The 12,037-nt window shown below is 41.8% G+C and overlaps 1 protein-coding gene across 1 annotated transcript in view; it reads left to right on the forward strand.

The window, feature by feature from the left end:
- Positions 1 to 12,037, forward strand: part of VWA3B (von Willebrand factor A domain containing 3B) — a 242,141-nt gene that overhangs the window by 91,385 nt on the left and 138,719 nt on the right. Inside the window, exon 12 of the mRNA XM_063459114.1 lies at positions 6,483 to 6,614. Within this exon, the coding sequence (XP_063315184.1) occupies positions 6,483 to 6,614 (132 nt within the window). The remainder of the gene's footprint in view (positions 1 to 6,482; positions 6,615 to 12,037) is intronic.

A 12,037-nucleotide genomic window follows, 5' to 3' on the forward strand; every position in this document is an offset into this window, starting at 1 on the left:
ATGGGGGCTGTATGTGTATGAGGGGGCAGTGTGTGAATGTTTATGGTGTGTGGGGGTGTGTGTGTATGGGGGGAGGGAGGGTGGGGCATACACACACTGCCCCCACACACACATACACTGCCCCCCCCATACACACACTGCCTCCCGATACACACACCGGTGGTCCCAGTGGTGAGGTGAACTCTTGCCCGCAGCTCCAGGGCTAGAGTTCACTCTTGCGAGATCCGGAGCCGTGGCAACGCTCTGTGCTCGCGAGAGTAGGACCCAGAGGAGCTGCAGGCTGAGCAGGTCCTCTCTCCCTCCCCTGCCGGCTGCCAGCACAGTGCCTGCAGGCCAGGGAGGGAACTCTCCCCTCCAGTCCGTGAAGGCACATTGCAGGGCTGGCACTTGGACAATGCCAGCCGTGCATTAGCCAGCAGGGGAGAGCCTCGGAGGGGGAGAGGGGAGAGAATTGCCCCGTTGCGCCCCCCCCCTCTCTGAATTTTATAAAGATGGAAAAGGATATGAAAATATATGCAAATCCTTGAAAATGCCAGTCCGAATGGTCTAATCACTTTTGAAGTGGAAAATGCGAGGATCTCTTGATACCAAGCCAAGGTCAAGTACACCAAGAAAGATTTCAGCCACAACTGCCAGAAAAATTGTATAGGATATAAAGAAAAACCCACAGGTTACCTCAAAAAAATACAGGCTGGTCTGGAAAAAAACAGCGTAGTTGTTTGAAGGAGCACAATACGATGATACTTGAACAAAAATGAGCTGCATGGTCGAGTTGCCAGAAAGAAGCCTTTACAATAAGCCTCACAGTTTTTGGCACACTGTAATTTGGAATGACAAGTCCAAAATAGAGATTTATGGCCACAACCATTAGTAGTACTATGTTTGCAGAGGGGTCAACAAGGCTTATAGTGAAAAGAATACCATTTCCTCTGTGAAGCATAGTGGTGGCTCACTGATGTGTTTGGGGGCGTGTGAGTTCTAAAGGCACAGCAAAGCTTGTGAAAATTGATGGCAAGATGAATACAACATGTTATCAGAAAATACTGGCATACAATTTGCATTCTTCTGCACGAAGGCTGTGCATGGGATGTTCTTGGACTTTCCAGCATGACAATGACCCTAGGTACAAGTTGACCCTCCAGTGGTTACAGCAGAAAAAGGTAAAGGTTTTGGAGTGGCCATCAAAGTTTCCTGACCTTAATATCATTGAGCCACTCTGGGGAGATATCAAACGTGCAGTTCAAGCAAGATGACCAAAGACTTTGCATAATCTGGAGGCATATTGCCAAGACGAATGGGCAGCTTTACTACCTGCCCAGGGGCCTTATAGACAACTATTACAAAAGACTAAAGAAAAGAAAATGTTACTTGCGCTTTTTCCTTAATCCCTATGTATATTTAGACAAATGGAGGTCATTTAGTTGCTCCAATGGCCATTGGAGGGATGCCCGCCTGCCAACGTCAAGGCAGACCCCCCCTAAGCGGGTCCTAACACTGACCCTTCAGCCTGCTTCCTTGAGCTTCTGGCAAAGATATCTCTAATGAGACAGAAAGGGGTATTTTTTATATACACCCCTTTACTTATTAACCCTTAATAGGGAACACATGGGATGGGTAGCAGCATTGTAACCAGGCTGTGTGATACAAAGTAAATACAAATACAAAAAGAGAAGTCCTGCGCTTAAGCAGCAAGGACTACAACACACATCAGCCCCAATATATAGTAAAAACCAAAGAAAAGAAAATGTTACTTGCGCTTTTTCCTTAATCCCTATGTATATTTAGACAAATGGAGGTCATTTAGTTGCTCCAATGGCCATTGGAGGGATGCCCGACTGCCAACGTCAAGGCAGACCCCCCTAAGCGGGTCCTAACACTGACCCTTCAGCCTGCTTCCTTGAGCTTCTGGCAAAGATATCTCTAATGAGACAGAAAGGGGTATTTTTTATATACACCCCTTTACTTATTAACCCTTAATAGGGAACACATGGGATGGGTAGCAGCATTGTAACCAGGCTGTGTGATACAAAGTAAATACAAATACAAAAAGAGAAGTCCTGCGCTTAAGCAGCAAGGACTACAACACACATCAGCCCCAATATATAGTAAAAACCAAAGAAAAGAAAATGTTACTTGCGCTTTTTCCTTAATCCCTATGTATATTTAGACAAATGGAGGTCATTTAGTTGCTCCAATGGCCATTGGAGGGATGCCCGCCTGCCAACATCAAGGCAGACCCCCCTAAGCGGGTCCTAACACTGACCCTTCAGCCTGCTTCCTTGAGCTTCTGGCAAAGATATCTCTAATGAGACAGAAAGGGGTATTTTTTATATACACCCCTTTACTTATTAACCCTTAATAGGGAACACATGGGATGGGTAGCAGCATTGTAACCAGGCTGTGTGATACAAAGTAAATACAAATACAAAAAGAGAAGTCCTGCGCTTAAGCAGCAAGGACTACAACACAGTAGTCCTTGCTGCTTAAGCGCAGGACTTCTCTTTTTGTATTTGTATTTACTTTGTATCACACAGCCTGGTTACAATGCTGCTACCCATCCCATGTGTTCCCTATTAAGGGTTAATAAGTAAAGGGGTGTATATAAAAAATACCCCTTTCTGTCTCATTAGAGATATCTTTGCCAGAAGCTCAAGGAAGCAGGCTGAAGGGTCAGTGTTAGGACCCGCTTAGGGGGGTCTGCCTTGACGTTGGCAGGCGGGCATCCCTCCAATGGCCATTGGAGCAACTAAATGACCTCCATTTGTCTAAATATACATAGGGATTAAGGAAAAAGCGCAAGTAACATTTTCTTTTCTTTGGTTTTTACTATATATTGGGGCTGATGTGTGTTGTAGTCCTTGCTGCTTAAGCGCAGGACTTCTCTTTTTGTATTTGTATTTACTTTGTATCACACAGCCTGGTTACAATGCTGCTACCCATCCCATGTGTTCCCTATTAAGGGTTAGTAAGTAAAGGGGTGTATATAAAAAATACCCCTTTCTGTCTCATTAGAGATATCTTTGCCAGAAGCTCAAGGAAGCAGGCTGAAGGGTCAGTGTTAGGACCCGCTTAGGGGGGGTCTGCCTTGACGTTGGCAGGCGGGCATCCCTCCAATGGCCATTGGAGCAACTAAATGACCTCCATTTGTCTAAATATACATAGGGATTAAGGAAAAGCGCAAGTAACATTTTCTTTTCTTTGGTTTTTACTATATATTGGGGCTGATGTGTGTTGTAGTCCTTGCTGCTTAAGCGCAGGACTTCTCTTTTTGTATTTGTATTTACTTTGTATCACACAGCCTGGTTACAATGCTGCTACCCATCCCATGTGTTCCCTATTAAGGGTTAATAAGTAAAGGGGTGTATATAAAAAATACCCCTTTCTGTCTCATTAGAGATATCTTTGCCAGAAGCTCAAGGAAGCAGGCTGAAGGGTCAGTGTTAGGACCCGCTTAGGGGGGTCTGCCTTGACGTTGGCAGGCGGGCATCCCTCCAATGGCCATTGGAGCAACTAAATGACCTCCATTTGTCTAAATATACATAGGGATTAAGGAAAAAGCGCAAGTAACATTTTCTTTTCTTTGGTTTTTACTATATATTGGGGCTGATGTGTGTTGTAGTCCTTGCTGCTTAAGCGCAGGACTTCTCTTTTTGTATTTGTATTTACTTTGTATCACACAGCCTGGTTACAATGCTGCTACCCATCCCATGTGTTCCCTATTAAGGGTTAATAAGTAAAGGGGTGTATATAAAAAATACCCCTTTCTGTCTCATTAGAGATATCTTTGCCAGAAGCTCAAGGAAGCAGGCTGAAGGGTCAGTGTTAGGACCCGCTTAGGGGGGTCTGCCTTGACGTTGGCAGGCGGGCATCCCTCCAATGGCCATTGGAGCAACTAAATGACCTCCATTTGTCTAAATATACATAGGGATTAAGGAAAAAGCGCAAGTAACATTTTCTTTTCTTTGGTTTTTACTATATATTGGGGCTGATGTGTGTTGTAGTCCTTGCTGCTTAAGCGCAGGACTTCTCTTTTTGTATTTGTATTACAAAAGACTGCATGCTGTCATTGATGCTAAAGAGGGCAATACATAGAATTAAGAACTAAAGGTATGCAGTTTTTTCTTTGTTGCCATGTTTTGTTTTATGATTGGGCCATTCTGTTATAACCTACAGTTGAATATGAATCCCTTGAGAAATAAAATAAATGTGTTTTGGCTGCTCACTCATATTTTCTTTAAATATGGTACATATATTACCAATTATCCAAAGGTATGCAAACTTTTGAGCACAACTGTATAGGAAGCCAATGAAACAATTGGCAGAGGGGTGATAAAGAATTTTAAATTAAACAGACTGTGCAATAAGGGAAGCTAAATAAATTACACTCTAGAGAGGCTGTGTGAGTCTTAGCCAGGGGCAGTGTGGCTAGGGCTACATAAAGTGGTTTAACTCCTAAAAGACACCAGCGTGGATGGCGCGAGGGAGACGGCCGCTCCCCGACCACCACACTTTGCTGCACACACCAGTGTGGAACCCCGTCCCCCCCATGGACCGGAGGGGGTTATCCCGGTCCCCAACGACCTAAAACATTTGGCTACACTATCTCCTGCAGCCTACCAAGAAACCAGCATGAAACTCACAAGGTCAAACAAAATGGCGTGGGCACTCTGGTCGTCGGTGCGAGAGCCTCAGCATCTGAGTGACAACTATGTGACAGAAGCGTTATTACGACTAGACAAAATCTTTGAAAGCTTTTGGGAAAAGCTGCACCAACCATGGCATTGCAGACCTTCACATCCAACTACGAGCCAAGGGAGAGGTGGACGGGAGGGCGAGCCGCTCTCAACACGCCACATACCCAGGCCACTGCTAATCTGGCAGGCAACCCGCTCGGCCCTAAAGCTGTCCAGAGAACACAGCTAAAGCAGCACAAAACGCGCAGGCGGATTGCCCGCCGCTGGCGGCAACGAAAGACCGCAACCATCTGCCGAAAACGGAGAGAGTCAGACAGGGCCACACGAGGCCGCAATGCCTGCGGAGCGACGGGAACAACACCTCTGAGGGCATGGGTCTGGGAGGAGGCCTCCACTAGCTTGTACCTCACCATCGCCCGAAGGGTCCAACGCTGCAAGAGACCCACATGGCAGCCCCACAGAGCTCACTTCTTTGCCACACGGGGGATGAGCCTGAAATCTGCGAGACCACGTACACCCGAGGGGTCAATGCCCGCAAGCCAACACACCTGGAGCAGGGACGGCTCCTCACCTGGGCTCCCCCCTACCGTTCAGCGCACCAGCCAGGGACTTAAACCCCGTACGGGTAAGGGTTGACTGTACAGCTCGGTGACCCTGAAGGGTTTGAACCGTGACCCACGGACTCGGACCCGTTAGGTGGCTGCGGGACGCACCTCTCATACAAGGCAGTCCCTGGGGCCAAAATGGACACAAGCGAGTATTAACTTGCAGTATTTGACCCAATACCTCTCCACGTTTAATTTGTACCTAACATGCACCTAATAACAAAACTTATGTTGGTCCTGTATACCAAGATACTGTTTTCTCTAATAGATAACAACTAGGGCTGTAGCACTATAAAGCACGACAAGCTCTCGGTTAACCCTGCTACCACTTCTCTACTGAGCTAGGTATCATACCTATCCACAGCACACATAGCAGGCAGGTCCCTTAGCCTACCGTTAAACTTTATCGACATCCTGCAGGCACTGACTTTTGACTGTCAGTTACACACAGCACTGACCACCCCACTAACTGCTATGCACCACTACATAGAATGACTCCCACGCTAAATTTAAACATCGGTGAACACAGCAAACCTACTCATAGGCTCAACAGAACAACGATGGTTCGTGCCAGATAGGGTTAGTTAGCTCAGCCAGCTTGCCACATATACTCCAGGGGAAGCTAGATAACTCTTCGCTGACCTATGAATACTCACCTCAGATAAGCAGGGCACTGACATAGCCATAAGAGCACTCTAACTACCCAGGCCTGACCTATCCACATACTATACATGCCTATAATCTATTTCATCTTATAAATAATGTCTAGTAAGGGTAACGAGCTTGAATACATGATGCTTAGTTTGTTTAACGACTCTACTCATGAAATATTTAGTTCCAACCTGTAACGTTTGTTTGTTTAAGCTTATTAATAATACAAAATGTGCCACGTTTTACATTACATTCCACTGTTCTTAATGCAATGTCAAAGTTTACGCTGTTGTGGCGTCATTGAATCGATGTGTAAACACCTGCACAACAAAATAAAGAATTTAAAAAAAAAAAAACTCCTAAAAGACAGAGAATTCAGCAATGAGACTATATGGGCATGACCTATACATAAAACCAACTTCATAAAGCTAAAGATTTTTTGGTGCTTAGAGTGTATCTTTACTTTAATTAACATCATCATGAGCCAATCATTGCTTCTGTTTTAAGAATCAATTGTTTTATTTTTTTGCAGGAGCAGCTCAGGCACAAACGGATGTTCAATTTCGTAAAGTTTGATTCTAAAGTTGAAGCCTGGAAATCAAAATTAGCAGATGTTAATGAAAACAGTTTGAATGAGGCCTGGTTTTGGGTTAACGAATTGCAGGTAATGTGCCATGTTACTCACACAGGGTTATTCACTAAAGTCATTATTGTTGGGAATCTGAAGTTAACATTTTGCAAAACGTCATGCATAGCTGGCTTAACTTTTTACCAGTTAGAAGAATTGACAACACTAGTGTTACATTCTATTTTTCTCCATTTTCATAATATATTGTAAATTTGCTAAGATTATTTAAAATAACAAACTTTGATGTTTAGCACATTTTTGGAATGTTAATTGGAGTCCACTGATTTGTATCTTTAGATTAGCCATCAATCAAGTTACATAAAATAAGAGAAACGGTGTAACAGCTATCTGACATTACAGCCTTGCCTTAAACTGCCTTTAGCCTTTATATTTAAACAATAACTTTGATATTAATCAGAAAATACCCACCAAAAAATTATGGGAAGGATAAGAAGGATTTCAAGCTGAAACACTGCACATCCAAACTCCTACGTCCATGAAGTAGTCATGGTGGTTGGAGTAACCATTTAAGGTAACTGCAACAATATCCACTCTTGTCCACTTGTAAAAGCACAAGTCTATAAATGAGCTTGCAGTACATGAGTACAATATAAACAAATTACCACTGGAATCACAATAATAATAATAACTCTATCTTAAGAATGAATTTGCTTCTTAGAGTAAATATGGAAATTACACCTATATAGCCATTATCTGTTTAAATAATCTCAAAATGTAGTTTTTGATAATCACTAAAGTAAAATATCAATTTGTGGACATAGAAAAGCTACACTAACCTTTACCCAATTGTAGCCAAGATTTTAACTACAATTCCACTAATTTATTTATGCTCTCAAATAATTTATGCTTGTCTTGACATGTTATGAGATACCCAAGGCTTATCGTAGTGTACATAATAGTACAGAATGTGTATTATTTTATGGCCATATCAGCAACCGATATATGTTTTTCAGTGTTTTTCTCCTTATATTTTTGTCTTGTAAATTATAGCTTGGCACATACGCTTATAGCTTAGTACATACACTTCCTGCCATGCTATGCACCTTATCCTATACCTTGTAATTGGGCCGAATTTATATATACCCTTCAAGGTAATTTTAGAAATCAGCCATCCCCATAAATTTGCCTTCGAGCACCAAGTGCAAAAATAAAATAAAATAAAAAATCTAGATTCAAACTTTGGGGTTCACTAAACACTGATCTATTGTTAATTAAAAGGAAAATTTGGGCAAATAGTATTTTTATTTTTTTTTAAATATATAAATCTTTATTTTCGTTTTTTTTTAAAAAAAATTTCATTCACGTACAGATACAGCTTTCAGCAATAATTTTTAAACACAGTACAAAAAGTTACTTTACAATAAAATAAAAATTATAAATAACAGTAGGGCCGTGCTTCTAATAAACATCTACCAGTGTTCTGCTGTATCTACATTCATACAAACATACCATACATTACAGCTTATCCAAACATCCCATTTTCTCTACAACCTGCGGGAAGCCATCTAAATGGGTGGGGGGGGGGGGGGGGGGGGGGCTTGAGTTTTATAATTTATAAATCTAACCCAAGGGACCCAGACTTCATTATATTTTTCTCTAGATATCTTGTTTAGGGCTATCCCAGCTTCCATGCTGCGTTGATATTCAATCTGTGTACATATCTCCTGCCAATTTAGCGCACCCATACTCCTCCAATTTCTGGCCATAACTATTTTTATTGCCATACAGATATGAATCATAAGGATTTTTAGTCTTATATTGCTTTTGGGTAAATCTAAATGAAACAAAAACATTTGAGGCGTAATCACGGTCCTAACCTCGAACATAAAGTCTACCAATTCCGCTAGGATTGATTTCATAGGTTTCAACTCCTCACAGTCCCACCAGATGTAGGAGAATGAACCTAACTCCCTACCACATCTCCAACAATCTGGTAGGAGTGTGGGTTGAAATTTGGGCAAATAGTATTAATTGGAAAAACTCTCCATCTGAGCTTTAGGTCTATGTGATGCGTATTGATTATTTAAGCTTAAATCTGGCAATTTGGTATTGAGTTCGCTAAAATTCAGTGTTAATTGAATAAATCCCTTTGTGGAAATATACCTGCACACTTGCTGCTCTGTGTCTTCATAACATATTGCTGCATCTGCTGCACACCAGGGCACAGAAGAAAAATTAAACTGAGAACCCATCCTGTCCCAACCTGTGATAGTACTCCCCTTTACAATAGTTAAATTATGGTGTGCTAAAGGCAATTGTTTGTGAAGAAACATGAACAATAATGGGAAAGCAATAGCTGCAGTTAAACACTCCTTGTAATTAGCAAAACTTGAATTATTTGTATGTTTGTCTGGTATGTTAATTAAGCATCCTGTGTAGTAGTCATTAGTGGTTAAGTGTGTGCAAAGTGCTGAGTGATGCAAAGTAAAGGTCACATGTCACTGGTGATGTGTTCCTATAAATGTAAGCTAAAACTCTTCTAAGAAATTGCTAAGTGTTAAGTAGCATATGTGCTAATTAATCTTTACCTGACACTCACGTTACACCATAGAGATGACTTTTGATTAGTTTAAGATGGCGCTTTAAATAATGTTGTGTCAATGTAAAATAAGAAGAACAAAATCGCTAAAATAGGGTTAGATGGTGTGCTTGTCCAGTATTGTCTATATATGCTGGCCTGTCCTCTTTCTACATCACTTGTGTGGACTTTATCAAATGTGGCTTTACACATGCATCATTTCGCAGCCATAAGATTCTGTGTGACATGTCACATCATCGATACCTTTGTGCAAAAATTTCCAACATATAAATACCCAGCGATTCTTGTTCTTGGCAGTTTATGTATTTCCTCAATGTATATTTTCGAATAACTTCTGTACCCTGGCTCGTGCACTGTTCTTGACTGGCTAAGTAAGTTCCATCCTGAGTTCAACCCAGCTTTATTTTTTATTGCTAAAAATAACACTGAAACCAAAATGGACCGAAGATGGTCCTTTACAGAGCAGGCATAGCACCACCAATGACAGTACCCAGTGTCTGGTGACCTATGGATCAGAGTTTCAGTCCTGGGAAGCAGCTATCACCATTTATCCACACAGGGACTTTCATTACGATATTAATGCATTGCACCAACAAACTTAAATAGAGCAGGAACTTGTGAAAGAGGGTAAAACAGGAAAGAAGCTTGGATGGCATGATATTGAACCAGGATGACATACAACACGAGGGGTGTCAAACAAAAGGAAAGGTACAGCTGGAGAGCTGGAGAGCTGGGATCGCGTAGTGCAATCACTCTTAATATTCTGTCATATCATTCGAGTTATATAGGCTAAATTGAGGGCAGAGGGGACAAATAGCTGATGTTTACTGATCTTATAATTCAGATTCTTATTGGTGACATGGGGGCATTAGAATGGGAGAGTTGGCAGTGAAATCCAATCTATATGATGCTTTCATTGAGACCCAATTATAAAGTAATTCCAAGTAACATGCCATTATTCAAAGTAGCATGCAGTACTCAATGCTGTGCTTTTCAAATCAAATGCCTTGTTTACTCTACTCTTGTCTTGCGGTTAAAACTTGTACAAAGTGATCCATTTAACCTTACACAGAAACAAGCTGATAGAGTGAATTATTCTTGCAAGTTTGTGTTTTTAGAAATGTAATGTATGTGTATAGGGCACGTACTGTGTGTTTGTTGTAGATGTAATGTGTGTGTTTAGGAAGTGTGTGTGTACGGGATGTAGTGTGTGTATTTGTATAAGGAATCTAGTGTATGTTTAAGGGACACACTGGCTGAGTGTGTGTAAGGGATGAAGTTTGTGTAGTGGATGCAGTGCGTGTGAGGGTGTAGTGTGTGTATATAGGGAATAGAGTGTGTGTAGGGGATGCAGGGTGTGTTTAAGGGAGGAAGTGTGTGCATAGTGGATTCAGTGTGTGTCAGTGGCAGAACACCCATTTCTGCAAAGTTTGCGAGTGTGACTGGGCTTTGGATGTTCTGCATCTCACAAAGGGCTCAGCAAATGTGGAACTACTTCTAGCTGGGGGCTCACCAGGAGGTACTCACACTTAGGCCTCCCTGATTGGCATCTCTTAACAGGGGACCAGTTGGGCCTCACAGACATTTAGTGACACAGAAAGGGCCCCTGACAGACACTAGTTCCCTTGCTGCCTGCTTTGAGAGTGCATTCGGGTCACTTCCTCCCAGCTTGCAGAGAGCTGTAAGTGGAGGAGAGAAGGAAGCACACAAAGAGAGGAGCGGGAGACTGGAGAAGTCTGGTGCCTCAGACTCCCATCAGCCTTAGTCAGCCTACTACCACATCTTGCATCCAGCTTCCTGAACCCAAAAGGTATGGAGATTGGAAGCTAGCTAAAAATATGTAAATAACAACTAATATATATATATGTGTGTGTGTCTGTCAGTGTGTATATGTATCTGTGTGTGTCCATTTGTGAATATATCGGTGTCAGTATGTGTATCTATGTGTTGCATATTTGCCAGCATTCAAATGGCAACACTGCACACAGATATGCATTCAAACATCAAACTGCACACAAATACAGGCCTGCATTCAAACATCAACATTGTACAGAAACACACTCCTGCATGTAAACAGCAACACTGCACACAAATATACCCCTGCATTCACACACCAACAGTACATACAAATGCCTAATTGCAATTAAATACACACACACTCCTGCATTCAAATGTGCACACTGCACACAGACACGTGTGAGGATATACATGTACAGGGAGTGCAGAATTATTAGGCAAGTTGTATTTTTGAGGATTAATTTTATTATTGAACAACAACCATGTTCTCAATGAACCCAAAAAACTCATTAATATCAAAGCTGAATATTTTTGGAAGTAGTTTTTAGTTTGTTTTTAGTTTTAGCTATTTTAGGGGGATATCTGTGTGTGCAGGTGACTATTACTGTGCATAATTATTAGGCAACTTAACAAAAAACAAATATATACCCATTTCAATTATTTATTTTTACCAGTGAAACCAATATAACATCTCAACATTCACAAATATACATTTCTGACATTCAAAAACAAAACAAAAACAAATCAGTGACCAATATAGCCACCTTTCTTTGCAAGGACACTCAAAAGCCTGCCATCCATGGATTCTGTCAGTGTTTTGATCTGTTCACCATCAACATTGCGTGCAGAAGCAACCACAGCCTCCCAGACACTGTTCAGAGAGGTGTACTGTTTTCCTTCCTTGTAAATCTCACATTTGATGATGGACCACAGGTTCTCAATGGGGTTCAGATCAGGTGAACAAGGAGGCCATGTCATTAGATTTTCTTCTTTTATACCCTTTCTTGCCAGCCACGCTGTGGAGTACTTGGACGCATGTGATGGAGCATTGTCCTGCATGAAAATCATGTTTTTCTTGAAGGATGCAGACTTCTTCCTGTAC

Source organism: Pelobates fuscus, chromosome 1 (assembly GCF_036172605.1).
Source record: "Pelobates fuscus isolate aPelFus1 chromosome 1, aPelFus1.pri, whole genome shotgun sequence".
NCBI lineage: Eukaryota > Metazoa > Chordata > Amphibia > Anura > Pelobatidae > Pelobates > Pelobates fuscus.